Raw genomic sequence first — 21559 nt, 5'->3', positions numbered from 1 at the left:
GCAGGAGTTAAAGCCCGTCCCTTTCGCACACAGGGGCAGGGAGCAGCTGCTGGTGAAATCATGGCGGGCGGGGGCGGGGGTGGTGGTGTAAAAACCTGAACTCAGGGCTTGGCAGGGGACGGAAGGTGGAAATGGGCTCCGGACTCTGTATTTTAAATACCAGCCTTTGCAGTCCTGGCTGATTGGTTTGGGAGCATAATCAGCTGTGCGTCTCCCCTTTGAAACAAGCCAATCCCTTGGCTGTTTTCCTGCCATGCACAGAGCCCAGGGCACGATTGTACTGGGGTGGCTACGCTGGCTGTTTTTAGCTCGATTAAAGCCAGCTTGCGGATGCCTACCCGTGCTGCTGTCCCACCTCCTGACCGCAGTGCGGACATCCCCGGCCCCTTTAGGCGCTTGTGATCGGTCCCTAGAGCAGGGAGAGGCGAGGGCCATGCATGCCAGCTGCAACCAGTGTCAGGCCTAGTTGCGGACCCTCTTGCATCTTCCAGGCTGTTGGCCTCGCATCCTGCACCAATGGCTTCTCAGGGCAGCGAAGGCCCAGCTGGCTTTCCCAGCGCGCCCAGAGATTCTGTTCCCGACGTGGGATTGGAATTCGTCGGTCGGTTTGCCACGGCTGCCGCATTGGGATTCCTCCCCCAGCGAGGGATTTCCACAGACAGGGGCCGAAACAGGAAGCTGCCCCTTCAGCTGAGTGGCTTGACCAAAAAGCCCGGGGAGCAGGCAGGCGGATCGCAAGCACCGCCCCCAGGCACAGCGACAGAGTCGCCCATCCCACTTTGGTGGGCGATTGTGTGGTTCGTACCGAGAGCAGACAGCGGATAGGTGCTGGGTGCGCGTCATGACTGACATTCACCCTGTGCAGAGGGTCAGCCTGAGGTGCCCCCCAGACGCACTCCCAATCTTCAGAAGACGTCTTCGGGGCCTAGACCCACGGTGGCCCTCGCACGGGGCGAGAGTCACTGGGGGAGCGTTTCAGGGAGCAAGGGGGGGGAGAGCAAAGAGCACACGTTTGCTTTGTGGCGCTGTATTAAAACGTAAAGACTGGAGCTGAAGAAAGTTCCTTTCAGAGGAGATCTCCCTCGTGCCAGGGTCTGGGGGCATCCCCTGCCTGGCAGTCAGGGGGGTAAGTTCCCAGTGGGGCTATAGCACAGGGAATGTCTCCAGTGTAGCGATGTAAGTCTGGTGTACCGCCCCGCCCCCCAGTCATGGTGAAGCAGAGCCTCTGGGTAACCTCTACAAGGCTCCTAAGTCACTTAGGGCCCAGATCCTCCAAGGTACATAGGTGCCTGTCTCCCACTGATTGCAGTGGATGTTAGGCTTTGAGGTTCTGGGCCGCGGGAGCCTGAAGCCCACTGACTTTCTGTGGGACTCGGCACGTCTGAAAATGGGGCTCAGATGAAATTGGCCAAGCACCCAAGTGATTTAGGAGCCTCACTCTCATTTTCAGAAGCCCTGCAGACGCCTGGGAGTCCGTGTCACTGCCAGTCAATAGGGTTTTGGCTCCTAAACAGAGGCGTTTGAAAATTTCCCCTCTATTCATTTCCAAATGGGGTTTAAAAGGGGTTTGGGGCCCTTTCTTGGTACGTGTGGGGCCTGGAGATGGGCTCTGACATGGGCCAATTTGCCTTCCTGCATGAAGTTTCTGCATGAAGCTCGCCTGTCTCCGGAGCACGGAGTTAAAGGAGGTGTTGGGGAAACACACCTGAGCGTGCCCGGGGCTGTCCGGAAGTGGCTGGGCTGACTGGCTAGTCTAGTGAAAGGAGACAGCTGGGGATAAGTGAGAGCTTATCCATATGGAGGGTCTGCAAGCATTCAGACAGGCTTCCCCTCCTCCCCCCGTGCCACCTCCATCCCAAAGGTTCTTCCTTGTGAATGCTGGCTCTCTGCTTGCCACGGCCTCCCGCCCGCTCCTCCCCCTGGCCTTGCCTGGAGGTTGAACTTGGTGAATGACGCATGAGGTTGTGTGACCCAAGTGCATGGTCCAGAGCCTTGTCCGGTTTAATCTGTCCACCCAAAAGGGAGGTGGGGCTCTTTGCTTTGTGTCCGCTGGTGCCCACCCTGCATGCAGGAGACTGATCTGCATGGTAGAGACAGAAACTGACCCGCCCGAGCCTGTCTTAATGTCCGTGCAAAACTCCGGCCGGGATCCAGCCAACAAATCCAGTGGAAGGGGCACGGGTCCCACTGTGTCCGGCACCAGTTGTAAGCCTGTCCCCTCAGAGCAGACTGGTGCTGGCATTACCTGCATCTGCTTTAAGAAGAGGCCTCTGAATCTCCATGCAGATGTTAGTCCGCAGGGATTCACAATGAACTTGAGGCTGGAAGCTTGCAAGGCGAGAGACCCTGCCTCGTGTGGCTATGGCAGGGCTCAGAGGGGCACGTGGGAACCGCCTGTGACTAAGCAGAGGCCGGTGAGCGGGGGTCATTTAGGGTGACACCCAGCGGGGTTATATTAGGGGGCTGTAATGAAATCCATTTAAAATTGATCCGGTTACACCCGGGCGACTCCTGAACGGAGATGCATCTAAATTGCTGGCCCTTGCCCGTAAACAGATTTTGCTTGGTGTGGAAAGCTGCTGTCACTCTCCTGACCCCGAGAGCTGCCCTGCCAGCTCTGACAAGGCGAGTCTGAGAAGAGAAAGGCTCCGACGGCTCAATGGCTGACACCAGAGCAGCTCCCGACTCTCCTGCCCTGCTTGCGTCCTCTCTGGAGTCTCTTCCCTTCTGACACCAACACCGTTCCAGCCCCTTGTGCCCCCATGGAGCCGGCAGCAGGTGGCCAGAGCGGGGCTGAGCATGCCAGGGCTGTTCGTACAGCAGCCAGGAGGACAAGTGAGCGAGTCGCACGAGGTTTTCCACGGGGGGAAACAATCCGTGTTGTGCTGCGGAGAGGGGCCCGGGAGTTTGGGAAGGACTGGTACCGTCAGCGTCCTAGCAAGCTCTGCAGAAATGGAGCTGGGACACCTCGAGGGGAGCGGTGGGGTTTCTGGCCTCGGCCTGGAGCGGGACTGGTGCTGCTTAGCTCGGCATGGCGGAATAGTAGATCTCCAGACTTCACAGGAACATGGGCCTGAAGCGAGTTTGGGGCCGCTCCCAGCTCCGGGATCCTAGACCAGGCCTTGATGGGAAGCAATTGGTGCTGAATGCCCTGTTCCTCTCTTCTCCAGGGGGATCCACAACCTGTGACCCCCCGATTGCTGTCCTGCCTGGTGCTGCTCCCCCTGCAGACGCCGGCTCCTCGTAGGCATGGCTGGCAGTTGCTCTGATGGGTTAAGCAAGGGTCCCTTTGCTCCTCATCTTACATACCATCCTCCAGGACATGGAGAGTGGCTGCAAGTGCCTTCTGGCCCCTCCGCCCGCGAGGTTCATCTCTACCCCACTCCCTGCTTTGTCTCCTTCCATCCTCTCTGTCTCCAGACAAGCCTCGCCCACGATGTGCAAGGCTTCTTGTCATTGATGTTCAGATGTTCCCCTGCCCTCTGGCGAGAGATCTCTGCCGGAGCACCCACCTTGTTAGCAGCCTCCTCGGCCATAAACAACAGGCCTGGCTTTGTCTCGCCACTTCCTGCACCCGATCCCGTCACACCAGGGTTGTAGCCCTCCAGAGTCTTCCCATTGTCTCTAGTAACGAATAAGCCCAGAGTGTTGGGTTCTCCCTGCTGGCTTTAAGGTGTGAAGCCCTCTCCGGTTCTGCACCGTCCTCCTTTGGGGAATGAATGCATCACCTCCCCAAAGCTGTCTCCTCTGCCAATCGAGAGCCTCGGGAAACCAAGCTGCCATCTCTCACTTTACACTCAGCTGGGCTCCCTGCCAGTCTAGGAGCCAGCCATAGCAAAGTGACACGCCCAGGGGGCCATGAGAAATCTCAGTCTGCTGGCATCCATCTCCCCTCGCCATGGCTGCTGGGGATGAGCCCCCAAGATGGTCACTGTGGCATCTGGGCCAGCCGTATAGGTAGGTCGGGCTGTGCCAGGCTCTGTGAGTTCACGTGATGAGACCAGGTCCCTCACCCGACACATGCTGTGCAGGGCCTCCAGCAGCTTGCACCTTGTGGACAGGCATTTCTGCTGGCAGTGGCCCGCTAGCCAAAGCGTGACCTTGGGAGTTAGATTTGGAGAGCCCAGGTTCAGGCTGGGCTTTGGAGACCTCGTCCCCTGCTTTCCGGCTGGATTACTCGTCAGAAATTATCCGAGCGTGTCCCCTTTGCACGGCCAACTTTCTCCTTCGCGGGGATGGGAGCCCACGGCCAGTGGCACGTAGATGCTCTCTGAGGTTGGATTCCCTCCCAGCGCACGCCATGCTCTCGTTTCCCAGCCAGGCGGCTACCCCCTGCAGGAGGGCACCAGGATTGCCACCCTTACTGGTACCGCCTGTCTGGGTGCTGCCATGGTAGGCAGGGCTCTGCTGAAAGGGGTGAAGGCAGCCTCTCTTGCTCTTCCCGATTTGCAAGGTTCTGCATGGTGAAGCTCCCTGGGGATGGGCCAGCCCTGGAAGAGCTGCTCTTCTGTGTCATGTGGAAGAGCGATGGTTTACAAGGCAGGGGGTGTGATTGGTGGTTTTGCTCTGGGGAGGCAGGGTGACCCAGGGGATGGGCCGATCGACTGGGGGCCAGGACTCTTGGGTTCAGTTGCCAGCTCTGGCACTGACTTGCTGGGTGAGCTTGGGCAAGTCACTTCTCCGCCCCTCTTCCTCCCTCGGCGAGGGATATTGACCCTCCTTAGTAGCACAGCTGGAAAGTGCAGAGCTCGCTGTGTTGTCAGGCCCAGCAGACGGGGCTGGCTTGCAGCAGAACCGACCGTTTCACCCTCCAGATGCGAGGAACGCTTTGCCCAAGCCAGAGCTGGGACCTGTGCCCCCCACATGCAATGCACAGATGTCCCAAGTCCACGAGACACTTTCTAATAATGGAGTAACTCGTCGTCTGATCTTGGGGCTACTCCAGATAGACCATTGCATAGAGCATGACTGACACGGCGTCCCCGGGCAATGCTCTGGAACTGCTCCCCATGAAGCCAGGCAGGACTCTGGGGAAGTCTCCTCTCTGGGAGCAGCCTGTCTGCAGGACACACAGCTCACCCGGCTTCCACCTTCCTGGGTCTGACCGCGGAGCATTCAGCAGCCTCTGCCCCTCCGTGTGCTTCCCACAGCCAGTCCGCCCATACTGAGTCCTGGGGAAGCCAGAGGGTCCTGCCCCCCAACTCTGCAGTCAGAGGGGACTCTCAGCCAGCCAGTAAAACAGAAGGTTTATTAGACGACAGGAACACGGTCTAACACAGAGCTTGTAGGTGCAGAGAACAGGACCTCTCAGCTGGGTCCATTTTGGGGGGCAGTGAGCCAGACAACCATGTCTGCCATAGAATCATAGAATATCAGGGTTGGAAGGGACCTCAGGAGGTCATCTAGTCCAACCCCCTGCTCAAAGCAGGACCAATTCCCAGTTAAATCATCCCAGCCAGGGCTTTGTCAAGCCTGACCTTAAAAACTTCTAAGGAAGGAGATTCCACCACCTCCCTAGATAACGCATTCCAGTGTTTCACCACCCTCCTAGTGAAAAAGTTTTTCCTAATATCCAACCTAAACCTCCTCCACTGCAACTTGAGACCATTACTTCTTGTCCTGTCCTCTTCCACCACTGAGAATAGTCTAGAACCATCCTCTCTGGAACCACCTCTCAGGTAGTTGAAAGCAGCTATCAAATCCCCCCTCATTCTTCTCTTCCGCAGACTAAACAATCCCAGTTCCCTCAGCCTCTCCTCTTAAGTCATGTGTTCCAGACCCCTAATCATTTTTGTTGCCCTTCGCTGGACTCTCTCCAATTTATCCACATCCTTCTTGTAGTGTGGGGCCCAAAACTGGACACAGCCCTAAACTGAAACACAGCCAGCCCTAAACTGAAACTCCCTCCAGCCCCTCCTCCTCTGGGCTTTGTCCCTTTCCCGGGCCAGGAGGTCACCTGATTCCTTTGTTCTCCAACCCCTTCAGCTCTCATCTTGCAGGGGGGAAGGGCCCAGGCCATCAGTTGCCAGGAAACAGGGTGTCGGCCATCCTCTGTGTCCAGACCCCTGCACACACCTGCCCTCTAGGGCTCTGCAACAATCACACACCCTTATCCCACCCCCTAGATACTTAAGAACTGCCTAGGGGAAACTGAGGCACCCCCACACTATTCAGAGGAAACATTAAGAACAGTCCCGCTTCATCACAGTGACTACAGGCCAAGCTTGTAGCCTTTTCAGCATTGTGTAGGTATTTGCACGGGGCATTTTATCAAAGACACCAAAACAGCTCCCTTCTGAGTCACAGCCGGTCAGATTTGCTGGCTGGGTGCCCTCCGTGGCTGGGTGCAGCCTGGTGACATGCTGTCGCCCGCAGGATCCGTGCTGCAGAACCAAGGAAGCCATGGAAATGCAAGCTGGGTTCTGCCCTGCTTCCCCGTTACCGGTAAAGCTACCCGCTACCTTTGGATCTCAGCCTCTATTGCCAGGGCCGAAGGAGCTCAGCTTGGTTAAGGCCAGAAAGGACTGTGACGATCATCCAGGCTCATCTGCACGGCACAGGCCAGCGAATGTCACCCCGTGTTTATCCCGGTACCTCCTGGCTGCACCACAGCGAAGCTTTCATAGGGGGCTGTCCCGTCCCTAACGACTCTAAGCGCTGGAGCGTTGACCCCATCCCTTGGAAAGCCGCCCAGGAACCCGCATTGTTACAGATGCGCCAGCAGAGTGAAGGGCTGTAGTAGTTACGGCCGCCCTTCCCGTAAATGCTTCCCCGTGGACCTCCCCTTGCACCCTGGGCTCAGCAGAGTGACAGGAAGCCAACCCAGGCTAGATCTGTCGGGGGGTCCTTCCAGCTGTTTGGAAATTGGCTACATGGGGCAAAGCCAAAGTGAACCCCAGATGCTAGCAAGGGTCACTTCAAACCCCAGATCGGGGGCGGGGGCGGGGAAGGCGGCAACATTAGGGGGCATTGGGGGGGAATATGGCCAATGTGCTTGAATGACAAAGAATTTGGCTTCGGTGACACCGAGAGACACGATCCGGGGAGCGGAGAGCTGTCTCGTTCTGCCTTGTCGCTTTTCTGACTGCTATGGCATTTTAAAAGGCTACTGTCCTCGCCCCCCCCCCCCGCCCGCCCCCCCATCAGTGTGACTGTGCTCAGGCCAGGTGTGAGTGGTAACTTCCCTCTTGGAGTCCCCGGAAACTTTGCTCTCTGCCTAAATCAACAGCTCTTTTTGTTCTCTTCTCTCCTCTGCCCCCCACTGCCCCCCTCTCCTCTCACCTGCCTGTCTCTCTCGCTTTCCTCTTCTGTACATTTCTGTCAGGTAAGCAAACTTTTCCCCGGGTTCTCCCCTCAGAGCTGGCCAGGGGACGGGAGGCAGAGGTGGCCGTGGGGCAGGGGGCCGGGTGGCAGAGGAGCCCTCTGGGACCGCCCGTGGGGCGCTCCCTGCGTTCCACCTCGTCCCCGGGCCGTCGGGCGAGCGCCGTTAGTCGGGTAGCGTTCAGAGAGGGCTTCTTTCTGCAAATGAGTGACAGGCGGCCCCTGTTAAAAGCCGGCAGATAGAGGCAGGCGGCGTGCCCGCCGTCCCCACACGCAGCTCTGCTAATGCACCTCAGTCTTCACCGGCAGCCCCCCCGTTTCAGTCCTCGGTTCACCGCACGCAGCTCTGCCAGTGTCCCTCACTCCCGACCCACAGCCCCCTTTTATCCCAGTCCTGCCCCCCGCCCCTGGCTATGCCGGTGCCCCTCAATCCCAGCCCACAGCCCCCTGCCAGCCCAGCCCTGGGCTCCCCCCAGCTCTGCCAGGGCCCCTCTCTCCCGACCCCCAGCCCCTGCCATCCCAGCCCTGGGCTCCCCCCCGGTCTGTCGTTGCCCCTCTCTCCCGACCCCCAGCCCCTGCCATCCCAGCCCTGGGCTCTCCTCAGGTCTGTCGTTGCCCCTCACTCCCAACCCACAGCCCCCTTTTATCCCAGTCCTGCCCCCCGCCCCTGGCTATGCCGGTGCCCCTCAATCCCAGCCCACAGCCCCCTGCCAGCCCAGCCCTGGGCTCCCCCCCGGTCTGTCGTTGCCCCTCACTCCCGACCCACAGCCCCCTTTTATCCCAGTCCTGCCCCCCGCCCCTGGCTATGCCGGTGCCCCTCAATCCCAGCCCACAGCCCCCTGCCAGCCCAGCCCTGGGCTCCCCCCCGGTCTGTCAGTGCTCCTCACTCCCGACCCACAGCCCCCTTTTATCCCAGTCCTGCCCCCCGCCCCTGGCTATGCCGGTGCCCCTCAATCCCAGCCCACAGCCCCCTGCCAGCCCAGCCTTGGGCTCCCCCCAGCTCTGCCAGGGCCCCTCTCTCCCGACCCCCAGCCCCTGCCATCCCAGCCCTGGGCTCCCCCCAGCTCTGCCAGGGCCCCTCAATCCCAACTCACAGCCCCCTTTTATCCCCCATCCCTGGCTCTGCCGGTGCCTTCAATCCTGATGGCACCCCCCTGCTATCCCAGCTCTGGGCTCCCCGCACAGCCCTGCTGGTGCCTCTCACTCCTGACTCACAACCCCCGGCATATCCAGCCCTGGGTTCCCACGTCTCTGCCAACGCCTGGTGTCTCAGCCAGGGCTGCAACGTTGCTGACATGGGACAGGTGTTGGCTATTCTGAATGCAGATTCGGACCCAAGGAGTAAGGAAAACACAGAAAGCAAAGGGGGGGCGAGTGCTTGAGAACAGGTGGCCCGGCCCAGAGGAAACCGCGGGGAAGCAGGACGCTGAGCCTAGCATGCCGGAGACCCCAGGGCAGGAGAGCTGGTCAGGGCAGTGAAGACGGGACCCAGAGCACAGCGGGGGCCAGGGGTTGCTCCCTGGAGAGCGAGCTTCTGCAGTTTGGGCCCCAGCTGGGGAGGGCCATGGATGCCAAGGCTGTGAGACTCAGGGGATTGGGAGCCCAGGCAGTGCGGGGTAGCGGTTAGAGCAGGGGCTGGGCGTCATCCCTGAGTTCTAGTCCCAGCGGAGGTTTGGCAAAGTACCTTAACCCCTGTGTCTCCACGTGCCCCTCTAGGAGCGCAGGCTGACCCACCCCCGCCCCCCGGCCTGCCTGGAGGGGGCATGGTGAGACCAGTCGGGGGGGGAGCGCTCTCAAGGGGCGAAACGGGATTGTGCCAAGTTCTGAGCGTGCCTCGGTGCCGCGCTGCCCCGTGGCGTGTGGCTGGGCAGCTCCCAGCCGGAGGGGCAGTCGGTGGCGGGGGGCTGGCTCTCGGAGAGCATGATCCTGCATGGGAAGGGTCGGGGCAGAGGAAGGACCGCGCTGCTATCAGCTCACTGGCGGTGAGGCGGAGAAGCGCGGAGCCTGGCTGGTGTTAGAGCAGGGGAGAAGGGCCCTGGGGGTGAGGGTAGCTCAGACTGGGGCAGAGGGCGAACAGCGGGAGACCACGCGGTGGGGCCGCTGGTGCCCTCTGCCCAGTGCCTGCCTTTAGGAACCGGGGAAGGGGCTAGTGAAAGGTCCAGCTGGGTGGAGACGTTCTGAGTCAGTGGGTTTCTAGCGGAGCCTGCTGGCCGGCGGTGAGGACAGGGTCCCTGGGGAAGAGAACAGAGACCCCAGGGCTGCCCTACGGCAACCCCACTCAGGAAAGTTTGGAGGGTTTCTCTGGGGCGACCAGGGTGGGGCATCATTGACAGAGCTGAGCACTGTCCCTGGAAAGCCTGCCCCCGGCTCTGCCGGTGTGGGCTCTGGCCGCGCCCGGGGCAGCTCCGCGGAGCTGGGAAACCGAGGGCCCGCTGCCCTCGCACGAACGGAACAGCCGCCAACTGGGCCGGCTGCCACGGCCGCCGCGACCTTTGCGGGGTCTCCATCTCGTGTTCCACCCGAGCCAGGCGGCGAAGGTGGGGGCTCCCCGGGTGCAGGAGGCTGCAAGTCTGGGGGAAGGGGTCGCGCTCCCCTTCTGTGTTCGGGCGTAACCCATCAGGGTTCGGGTTTGAAGGGGCCTCTCTCCGCCCCTCAAGGGCAGGCAGCACTGCGGGTGCTGGCGAGGGGGGAACCGCCACTAACCCTGTCCTTTCCCTCCCCATGCAGCAGCTAAGAGCTTACTGAACAAGAAGGTCGATGTTGGCAAGGTGAGCTGCGCGCCGGGGCTGCGGGGAGATCGGTTTTAGATCCCGGGGCCGGTGGGAAATGATTCCGTCGGTGCAGGCTCCTGTCAGACCAGTGCCGTGGCGAGCTGGGCCCCGCCGTGCACTGGCCCGGAGCCACGACTCGAACCTCTGGGGTCTTTCCCAGGCCAGGAGGGCTTTCCTGTAGACCGTTCCCCAGTTCCCTGTGTCCCACCCACATCTGGGCCTTCTCTGGAGCCCTGGATCCACGCTAGACCCTTGGCTTTCCTGTTCATGTCCGCCTCGGGCTGGCCACAAAATGCAGGGGATCCCTGCTTGCCCCATAGGGTTGGGACGGTCTGGGGGACCGTGGGCCACCTGAATGGAGCGCGGGCTTTGGAAGCTCAGACCTGTCTTTCAGGGTGTGTTTCTCCTTCGCAGCCACAGACAAACAGCAGCAAAGGCGGTGCTGGGGTCACCAGCCCGAAAGGAACCCTCCCACCAGCTGCACTGGTATGGCTCTCCATCGGTCCTGCTCCCCCTCCGCTTTCCCAGCCGCCGGCTCGGGGGGATTGAGCGGCGCTCCCTACTCGCGTGCCCCCCAAAGCCTCCTGCGCTGGGCGTGGGCTCTGCATGGCCGGGAGCGGACGCTGCTGCGCATGGCTCCGGGCTGGGTCCGCCGGCTACTGTCTCTGTGCGGAACCAGCTGCCCGCATGCGCTCAGAGGGTGCTGAGCCCACAGTCCGGCTGGGGCAGGGGCAGTGTGCAGGCAAGTGGGGCTGAATTGGCTGGCTCCGAGACCAGCCCTGCTCCGAGCACCTCCTTGGGCACAGACCCCTTCTTTCCACGCTGCCCTGCCCGAGCTGGGGACCTGCCACGTGACTGCGGCAACCCGGCCGGATGGGGAGGGCTGCGTGTTCCTGCTCACAAACAACAGAGGGGTCTTCCTGCCCCTCTGCATCACAAGCCCAGCCACTGGCAGGTGCCAGGGCCTACCCCACCTGGATGGGCACCTGATGTGCGCCCTGCCTTCCGCCCCCATCCCTGGCCCGACTGTGCCACGAGTGCCAGTCCCAGAGCAGACCCCGCGGGGGACCAGAGTCACAGTCGAGAACAGTCCACGGGCAGCTGGCCCAGAGGGCCACGGGCAGACAGCAGCCTGGCCTTGGTAAATGTGTGGAGCCCAGTACCGTGCCCAGCCCCAGGGATGGTGGGACGGGCCTGGGGAGAAGGGTGCCAAGCCTTGCCAGGGGAGCAAGCTATTCCTGACCCAGGCCTCGGCCCGGGGCAGCGAGCGTCCCAGGAGCTGCTCTAGGCCTACCGGAGCTTCCCGTGGCCCAGGTGAGGAGCGGCAGGGTGAGCTGTGTTCACTTCTACCCAGGTCCACACACTTCCCCGCTCAGCGCAGGGCCCAGCTGCCATCCCGGGGCTAGTGCCAAGGAGGCTGAATGGGGACGGGGGGCGGGGGAGATGCCACCGCTGGCAATCGCTTGAGACGAGACCGAGCCGGGAAGGCAAGGCTGACGCAGCGTCCAGCAGCCCGCGCGCTGTCCTGGCTCCGGAGGGCTACCCAGAGCCCTGATCTGCTGCCAGCTGCTCCCTCCGGGACTGGGAGTCACGGACAGGCCAGAGCAGGACGTTCCTCTGGGCTCCACGAAGTTGTAAATGAAGCAGGGAGAGGCCGTAGCAAGCTGTACAGTACAACGCCCCGGGCCCGGATCCCGGGGACAGGCCTCAGAGACTGAACAGGGCTGCAGTGAGGGGAGGCTGCCAGGGCAGCCACCCAGTCCGAGGGCCTGGCTTTCCCTCGTGCGGTCATTTAGACCAGCGCCAAGTGGGTATAAAGACGCCCAGTTTACTTTGGTAGCACCTTACACCTAGCTTGGCATCTGCCCAAGGAGCAAAGCGCTGGAGGCTCGGCCTCCTAGATTTTGTATTCTTGGCAGAAACCTTTAGGGAGCAAAGTCTCTTATAAGTGAGTGCAATGTGCAGGCCTTTGTGTTTAGGCCTTCCCATGGAGTGGCCTGTTTCTCCAGGACACCCTGTTGCTGGAGGATCGTCCGTGCCCCTGCTCTGTCCAGCCCTGGAATCGTTTTCATTGGTTCCCCTAGCACAGATCACGTTCTAACACGTGTCCACTAACATGCCTTGAAATTCTAATGTGGACAGGACACACCCATGTGTTCCCAGTCATGTTTAAGGGCTAACCCTTCATGGCACGTCTACACCTGAGTTTACAGTCACGCTAGTGTAAAGCTCCCAGCAGTGATGCAAGAGCGTGATACCAAACGCAGGGCAGACTGTTAAACACCAGGGCACAAACCCCGGCTGGGCGATGAGTTCTACGCTTAGATCTCACCAACCAACCAGGCCCAGTGCAAACGTCTCCAGCGCTGTAACAGCCAGTCCCCTGGGGTACGCCGCTCCGTCTCGCCACCCGGGTGAGTGTATCTCTGTGATAGACGGACCCTTCCTTCTGCCGAGACTCACAGCAATATTCAGGTTACCCCAGCTCCAGTCACTTGCCCCGGGTCAGTTGCACCTTGGATCTCCCACCGCAGACGCTTGTAGCCAATCCTGAGGACGGATTAGCTAGGAAAAGGAAATGAGAGAGTTATATACAAGGGCAGAGCAAGCGAATGTAGACACACACACGAGTCACAGTCGTCGGGTTCAGAAGGTGATATAGGCTTGTGACAGGGTTTAGTCGCCGCTGGGCGCCTCCTGGTGGCCGCGTCTGGGGATTAGTACTTTTCAGGTCATGACCGCTTTCCGACCACACCCTCCCTCGCTCTCCTGGACTTGCGGTGCTCTCTTTTTGTGACTCAGCCCTCCCGCCAGGTCAGTAACAGTCCTACCCTTGAAGGTATCAAAGTCACGCTGGGTCAGCTGTCTGCATGCCTGCTCCAGGGCCAGGTCCACTGCCACTTCCCCAGCAGCTGGTAGGGGACCCCGGGACCCCCACTACTCCAGTTTCCAGCCCAGAGACTCTGCAGAGTCTAGCAACTACCATATACTTGATCCCAGATCCTGTTGCTATCTCCCTGGACCCTTTTCTACTCCCCTTCTCCATCTTCCAGCTCCCTCCTCTGGGCTTGCCTGCCCAAACTCCAGATTACGTTCCCTGCAGCCCTCTTCACAGAATCATAGAAGATCAGGGTTGGAAGGAACCTCAGGAGGTCACCTAGTCCAACTCCCTCTTCTGATCTTTCTTTTTCTTCTCCTCTCGTTTTATGCTGCAGCAGCCGTTCTCACACCAGCAAAGTCCTATATCCTCGCCCCTAGCCCAGTATCCTTCGGAAAGCGAAGTGATTCTCTTTTAAGGCTGCCCCACTTTCCTGGTGCTGTCACCAGTCCCTTTCCGACGATCGTCTTTCACCTCGCGGCCTCTTGGTTCTCAAGAAAGAATCTTTCTGTCTGCGTAATCCCCCCTACATTAGCAGCTGCTCAGCTGGGTCTTAAACTTTTGTGCGTGTCACACAGCACATCTTTGTGCTGGTTTCGTAAATATAAATGACCATTCGAGTCACAGTGAGCTCTTTGAAAACCGGAAGTACAGCCATAGTGCTATCGCAGCTATAAATAAACCGTTATCCTCGAGTTGAGGACATAGTTCATGGAACTGTTGTCCGTTTTTTCTCTTGCGACCCTAGCTCTTCCCGTTCCTTTGCAAGTTCTCTCTTAACCAAACTTTTGAAGTCCCTGTTTACTCAACCTCCCAACTTTGTAAGGCAGTTTTTGCAGCTTTATCTCCATTTCATTGCCATTTCATTGCCCAGTGTCCTGACACACCCCAGAATCCACACTGTTACTATACAGATACACCCAATCGTGTTATCGCCATAGTTAAGAACAATATTTCATTGAATAGGTCATTCCTACTTTCCAAAGCTTCCTTTCTAATCGCCATTACACCCAGTAAAGAGTCAGGTAGGACAACGGCCATAGCCAACAGTACACCCATCAATTTGGCCATCAAACGGCCGCAAAATTGGCTAGGCTCCTAGATCTCTTAATTCCAAATTCAGGGGTAAAAAGGCCATTCGCACTCTGCCTGTGCTATCATCTCTAGAACGACAGTATAGATTTAGCAAAGCTGACCCCATTTGCTGTGCGTAAACTCATAAATCGTAGTCGGCATATTTGATAGCCCTGCTCCTTCTTATGTTCTTACAATTCCAGCTCCGCAAGTGGAGAGCCATCTGTCCAGCTGTAAGTGGATTTCCCAGGACTAAAGATTTTAATTTCTTCCAGACCTTCCTTTTCACCCAAGTCTTTTACCCACCTTTTGACCCTGGGAGTTTGTGACTGAATTCCCAGCAGTCCTTGTCTAGTCGTTTAGTACTTTGATCTTCTCTGTTTCGTTAACCTTCGCCCAAAAGGTGAAATCTAACGATTTCATCCTTCCATTTATCGGCATTTCTCCGGTTGCGACCTGCAGCACGCACAACGGAATTGTGATACTCGCCCCACACGCGATTCGCAGAGCTTGGGCTCGGCTCTGATTGTACGGGTGTTGAGCTAGAAGTGGAATTAAAGGCTTGTCATCCCCCAGGCGTTCCCCTGTCATACCCCAGCGATTTTTTTAAGCAGATTTCATCCTAGCTTTACATTTAATCTTGATATCACCTAGATGACCCTTCCACATGAGTTTGCTGTTGAACATAGCTCCGAAGAATGTCAAATGTTGAGCTACTTGTATTTTGTCTATACAGATAAGCCCCTTTGTTTTCAGTTTAAACCGATTTTTACCGGAAAAATCCTGTGGTTTACAGAAAGCATTATTCCATTTTTTCTGATGTTCACCCTACTTTTGTATCACTCAAATATATAAAAAAAAAACCTTGGTTTTATTGGGAAACTGCTACACAGTTCACGAGATCTATTGTTTTCTGAACCTCGGAGGTGGCACTGTGTTCTGAGTTCTGTTTTAATTCTGCAGCAAACCACGTTGATGAATGGAGTTCAGAGCATTAACCTATGAATATTCCCCACCACCACCACCCCGTCCTTCCATCCACCAAAATAAACCCCAATATTTACCCGGAAAAAATACCCATAGTTGGGGTTTTTTTGCACAGATTTTTGCCTGTTTTTGTTGTTGTAATAAACCCTGTAAATTCCAGGGGGAAATTAAATAAAATAAAAACTGAAAACGAAGGGCACTGTCTAGAGAGAGGGCGGGGGGGCTCCGTTCCTCCCCAACCTTCCTCTTTGTGAGGATCGTTCCCTTAGCTTTAGCGAGGGAGAACTTAAAGCCCCACATATCTCCCCATTCTGACCCCCCACCCCCACCCCGAGCGTCTCGTTGGCTCTCTCCACAGCTATTGGAAGCCTTCTATGTTGGGTCTATATAGCACAGTCATCCGCAAATTGGGTAATAACTATTCCTGCCCGTATACTCCCCAGGGGATCATTAATCATGAAGTTAAATGGGGTTGAGCTGCTAACACCCCCTGGGGGAGAGTCATTAGTACGTTTATAAATGTTTGACAAAGCTGCCCGCACCTTTACTTGTATGGTTCTCTTATCCACTGGAACCTTCTTCCTCTTATTCCAGTCCTGGGTAGTTTCTACGGCAAGCCTTCCCTCCGCTGCATGTCATGCTTTCTCCGTGTCCAAGAAGACAGCTCTCAGAAATGCTCCGTTCCTCCTGGGGTTTTGTATTTCTGCTTTTAATCTTACAGTCTGATCAGCTGTGCATCTTCCTTTCCTGAGTCTGCTCTGTACATAGTGTGTAATTTCGTTTTTTTTCCCAAGCACGCTACTCAGCTCTCATTTATCATTCTTTCTGTAATTTTGCAGAGTAGATGGACACACATCAGGTCTCGTGTGTATTTTGCCAGGTTTTCCTATCAGTATAACCACTGCTTGCTTCCATTCACCAGTAGTATTCCTCTTCCCGGATATTATTGTATAATTTCAAAGAAACTCTTATGCTGCTACAGACTAGGGACCGAATGGCTAGGCAGCAGTTCTGCGGAAAAGGACCTAGGGGTGACAGTGGACGAGAAGCTGGATATGAGTCAGCAGTGTGCCCTTGTTGCCAAGAGGGCCAATGGCATTTTGGGATGTATAAGTAGGGGCATAGCGAGCAGATCGAGGGATGTGATCGTTCCCCTCTATTCGACATTGGTGAGGCCTCATCTGGAGTACTGTGTCCAGTTTTGGGCCCCACACTTCAAGAAGGATGTGGATAAATTGGAGAGAGTCCAGCGAAGGGCAACAAAAATGATTAGGGGACTGGAACACATGAGTTATGAGGAGAGGCTGAGGGAGCTGGGATTGTTTAGCCTGCAGAAGAGAAGAATGAGGGGGGATTTGATAGCTGCTTTCAACTACCTGAAAGGGGGTTCCAAAGAGGATGGCTCTAGACTGTTCTCAATGGTAGCAGATGACAGAACGAGGAGTAATGGTCTCAAGTTGCAGTGGGGGAGGTTTAGATTGGATATTAGGAAAAACTTTTTCACTAGGAGGGTGGTGAAACACTGGAATGCGTTACCTAGGGAGGTGGTAGAATCTCCTTCCTTAGAGGTTTTTAAGGTCAGGCTTGACAAAGCCCTGGCTGGGATGATTTAACTGGGAATTGGTCCTGCTTTGAGCAGGGGGTTGGACTAGATGACCTTCTGGGGTCCCTTCCAACCCTGATATTCTATGATTCTATGATTCTATGCCTTCCAGTAGGTGCTTAAGCATTGCATTACATATGGTATCTTATATAGGGCTGTGTTTTTCCTCTTGTCTATTAGCTTTTTTGAGTTCCAGTGTGGTGAAATTTTCATTCAGTGTGTCATCTTTACATCACAGTTTTCTCCAGCAAACATTCTCTTTGCTTTGCTTTGGATCACTCCTAACTTTTTGGAACTCTTTGGCTAAAATGTCCCCTTTTTCCTGAGTTAGAACATTCAACTTTATCATTTACTCTAAGTCCAGGTCTAATCTGGTTTTGTTCTGTAACCCATTCATTTGTTTAAATGATTTATCTCTCTCTGAATCCTTGGAATCTTTGTTCATTTTCCCATAATACTTTCTCCAAATCTCTCTTTGCCTTTTTAATAGTTCTTTGTGCCCCTGCTTTACATCTTTTACAGTTCATTAAGTCCTTGTTATTCATTGTACTTTTGGCATGTTTGTATGCCGTATTTCTTTTTTACCTGCTGCTTGACAATCTTAATTCCACCAGGAACTGAATTTCGGAGTTTGTGGCAATTCGGTATCTTACATATAGCTAGACTGGCTTCTGCTACCACTCCTTTTATTATATTGTCATGAAATTCCTCTCGATTATCACTTACACAATTGGTACTTAGGTACTCAGCGTTCCCAATTTGTTTTTCAAAGCCTCCAGGTAGGAATTCCTTCAGTGTTTTCAACATTACCTTGGCCTTGGTATGTAATTAGCATAGGCAAGTGATCACTTCCCATTCCATCTTCTTCATAGTTTCCCAGCTGCATTACCTTGCCATATTGCTTGTTGCAATTCCCAGATCGAAACATGAAAAGTTCCATCCACCGAGTGAAACCTGCAGAATTGAGCAATACCAGGTTGTGCGTATCAGTGAAACGGTTCCAGGCATTTTGCCATTATAGTCAGTTTTCCTGCTTCCCCATAATTCATTATGGCGAGTAAGGTCTCCACAAATAATATACGGGCCTTCTTCCAATTCTAGATAGTTTCGTTTTTTTATCTGGGTTGTATGAAGCTGTTGTAATTCTGCAGAGGAATCTCAACAGTATTGACTCAAAATGTAAGTTCTGCACATCGATACCAACATAACTTAGACCTTTCTCCTCTTGGAATTTCTCCGTCACATCTGATTACATCATATCCCAAAAGCCTAAACATGAGTTTTCTCAGTAACCATGTTTCTTGGCCACACATCTTATCAGGTTTGTGTTCCCAGGTTTCAAACCCAGCTTTCTTTCATTCCCGGCCACGTGTTATTAAACTGTGTGCGTTCCAACAAAAAAACCCCGTGTTGTTTAAACTACATTATTACCTTCATTTAAAATTGCATGCATGCGGTCTACCGAGAGATTGCCGATATGCAAATACTTTCCGGTCGCTCTTGTTGTCATTTTTAATGTTTCAGTCACCTTCTTCCCTGTTCTGTAAACTGCAATTAGTCACTTTGGTCATAAAAGCTATCCTCTTCTCTTTGCCTGCAAGCGGTGCAGCGTCATCAATTCGCCTTATATCATCTTCCCTGCCCTGAACTGCTTGGGGTTGTACCAGTGGCTCCTTCTCCTCCTCCTCCAAATTCCGATATGACTATTTTGTGTTCGCATCTGTGCTGGATGTTTTATGGATCGTTTTCATTTTCTGTCTCTCTCTAGCTTGTTCTGCGGCCACACACCCTTCGTGCGCCGCGCTGGGTTTACAACTGCCGCGCTGTAGTTGTTTTCTTCCCCCACCATTCTCAGATGAGTGTTCTCCACGTTTACCACCCCTCGTTTTCCCCTGACAGGCAGCAAAGGGGCCAGGGTATATGGTTTAGCCCAGCAGAGCTGAGTTCCTACCAGATAGCGTTGCAGCTTTTAATGTTACTCAGACAGCTGTGGATGGCTTATGGTCTCCCCCTCTCCTGCTAATCAGCACTCGATCCTCACTTATCCCCTTTTTAATTACATCCTCAGCCGTGCCTAGTGGAACCCTGTACGTTACCCCTCTTGCTTCTGTCATAAACTTAGGTAGCTGGCAAATTACTTTTATTGCACATAAAATTCTAGTTTTAGGAAGTTTCTCGTCCTGTTCCTCATGTGTCCGTTCTCCTACTAAATTGCCACCTTGCCTGCTTTGAGCTCATCCTAGATCTCTGATATTGCACCTAATCCATTCTGCTGTTTTCAAGGGATTAACATCTCCCAGCATCAGCATAAGATGTCGATCCTTTTCCTTACTCATGTTTCCATCCCCGTCTGCTCCCTGTCCTTCAGAGACAGATCTTTCTGTTCTTCCCAATCTGAAGCTATTCGTCATCCCTTGCTGCTTCTCCCTCTCAGCCTGGATTTCCAGCTCCGTTCAGCCAGCCAGCCGCCAGCCCAAGCCCTGGCTCTCAGCCTCTCCCAGCCTACCCGGCCAGCCCTCTTCTGTTCTCAGCTTGCTGGCTTTATACCAGCTCAGCCTACCCCTCATCATCAGTTAGCTTTTCAGGCTGTCCCCCGGGTGCAGCCTAACAACCTGCTCTGCCCTGTCGGGTGGACACCCCATCACAAGGTTTCTATAATCAGCAAGCACAATTTGACCTTTAGGGCTAAACCCAGCCTGGGGATCTCTTGCTGTCTGTCTAGAAACACCTTGCCCCCCGCCCCAAGTCCATGCAGCATAGAGTTAACCCCAAACAAAAGGAACTAGGTCTTAGCCCCTTCCTGCCATATGCTCTGACTGCAAATGCAGCTGATGGGAGAAGTCTGCTTACAAGACTCATCTTCACGGATGAGCAGAAAAGCCTCGGGTCTTGAGTTCTTTTGTTGATGATCTGGAAGTGGGGAGTTCCCAGTTGTACAACCCCCCCATCGTCTGTCCGGTGCCCATGGGGCGTGTACATCCCGAACACTTTCCAAAGGGGCATGACAATTTCTGTGAAAGAGCAGCTCTTCATACTCCGTCATGTCCCTCTCCTGCATGCCGATTCGCGCCCCCACCGAGGCACACGATGCAGCCACTCAAGTATTATGCCACAGGGTGGACCAGGCATATGACGAGTGAGATTAAGGCAGGCAGCAGCTCACCAGCGTTCAATGGTGCAGACGTTTTCTGGTCATTCCAATACCTGTTTCATCAATATGAACCCACATGTGAGCCAGAGAGAGTCCAGCTGTGTGGCTGATGAGACACAGGGACTTTGCTGGCAGCCCTTTACTCCCAGGTAAGTGCATGGTAAAGTTCCTGCAACCCCGCCATGTTCCGGCAAAGGTTAGAGCTCTGTGCCGCCGACCTGCAAGCCCTTGGGTGCTGAGAGAGGTGAGGGCCGCACATCCCGAACACAAGGCTGCAGCAAAGACAATCCCCCGGCTGGAGGGCTGGCAGGGCCCTTCCCCTCTGGCTGGACCCAGGCTCCTTCAAGGCTGAGACTTGGGCTGGCTGATGATCGCTGAGAGCGCTCCCCAGAGACAGGCGCATTGAAAGGGCCATTCCTTCCATGCTTGGGCAACTAGCTGCCTTCCCGACGGCATATGGAGCAGGGTGCCCCTTCCCTGTGAGTGGCGCTGGCCTTGCCCTCGAGACCGCTCTTGGGCTCACGGGGACTTGCAGGGCTCCCTGGGGCAGCCTGTATCGGGGTGCTGGCAACACAGATCCCCAGCAGCCCTGCCTCCTTCCTGCCGTGCCCCCCTGCCTCAGAGGGCTCCGATCCAATTTCAGCTTCACGCTCTCCATTTCCTCCCCACCCCCTTCGCCTAGATGCTCACGCTGCCCTCGCCATGGCTTGGGCTATGAGTCAGTTTCATTCATGGAGATCCAGCCCCCCCCCCCCCCCCCGTTTCTCTCTTCCTGGTTTACTCTGCCACTCTCTGTTTTTTTAATCATTTGCCTTTTGCTGAACTAATTACTTTTTGCTTTTCTCCCTCCATCCTACCTCCTCCCTGCTCTCTTCTGGGTCCGTCCCCCCTCCGTCTCCCCCCTTCCCCTTCACGTTCTTGTCACCATTTTCTGATCCATCTTTCCCTCTCTTCCAACGACGACTGTTTTCCTTCCTTTCTGTCTCTCTTCTCCTTCCTCTGTCTCTCTTCCATAGGAGCCTCAAACCACCGTTATCCATAACCCCGTGGACGGCATTAAGGTACTGGTGCCTGTCTTTCCTTTGCCCTTGGCCCCGTTGCGAGCTTGGATAGGTTCTGACACAGCTGTGCGCTCTCCCCTCTGGGGACCGAGCCTGGGCTAAGGCTTTTCCTCCTTAGCATGCTCCGGTCTCTCTCTGGAGCGTAAGAGAACAGGAGTTGGGTGCCCCTCGGGGAGCTGTCCAGGGGCGTAGATTGGCCCTGAACCGAAGCCGTCCCATCAGACGCTTCCGCTGGGCATCGGCCTCCTTGCAGAGAAGCAGGGTCTGTGGGTGAGCAGGCTGGAGGGTAGACCCTGGATGTACACTGGGGAGCTTGGGGGAAACCTTGCCCCAGTGCAGTCGGTGGGAGTTTTGCTGTTCGCTCCCACCAGGTCTGTGGAATTGCTGCTAACAGCGAGAGATGACCCCCCATCCCGCCCCGGACCACCCCTCCTCATCCGCACTGTTACCAATCAGGCACAAACGCCCCTGAAGTCGGTGGGGAGATGCCAGCTGGGGGCTCTGCCTCCCATTCTGCTCCAGCCATAGTGGCTCAGGGTTCAGAGCCCCACGGGGGCATTGGGGTCCGTGCTTGGAGCATGCGCTGGCTGCCTCTCGGAGGGAGAGGTGCATGGTGTATTGCTGGGCCTGCCCCTCTGCGTTCTCCTCACCCTGCAGCAACAGGCCTAGAGCCATGTTTATAGTCGCAGAACCGGGGTCTGAGGGAGTCTGGCT

At 55.8% G+C, this 21559-nt stretch overlaps 1 protein-coding gene across 10 annotated transcripts in view; it reads left to right on the top strand.

The window, feature by feature from the left end:
- CAMK2B (calcium/calmodulin dependent protein kinase II beta) overlaps nt 1–21559 on the top strand; it is a 139732-nt gene that overhangs the window by 97887 nt on the left and 20286 nt on the right. For 7 of the 10 annotated variants that reach the window (XM_084615169.1, XM_084615173.1, XM_084615167.1 and 4 more), the window contains 3 exons: nt 10048–10088; nt 10506–10577; nt 20801–20845. In XM_084615169.1, coding sequence (XP_084471295.1) covers nt 10048–10088; nt 10506–10577; nt 20801–20845 — 158 coding nt within the window. The remainder of the gene's footprint in view (nt 1–10047; nt 10089–10505; nt 10578–20800; nt 20846–21559) is intronic. The other 3 variants (XM_084615175.1, XM_084615172.1, XM_084615171.1) reach the window with 2 other exon arrangements.

The sequence above is a fragment of the Lepidochelys olivacea genome, assembly GCF_965140295.1.
Source record: "Lepidochelys olivacea isolate rLepOli2 genome assembly, chromosome: 26".
NCBI classification, from domain to species: domain Eukaryota; kingdom Metazoa; phylum Chordata; order Testudines; family Cheloniidae; genus Lepidochelys; species Lepidochelys olivacea.
Note: the sequence above shows the minus strand (reverse complement) of the source record. Positions and strands in the feature narration are given on the sequence as shown.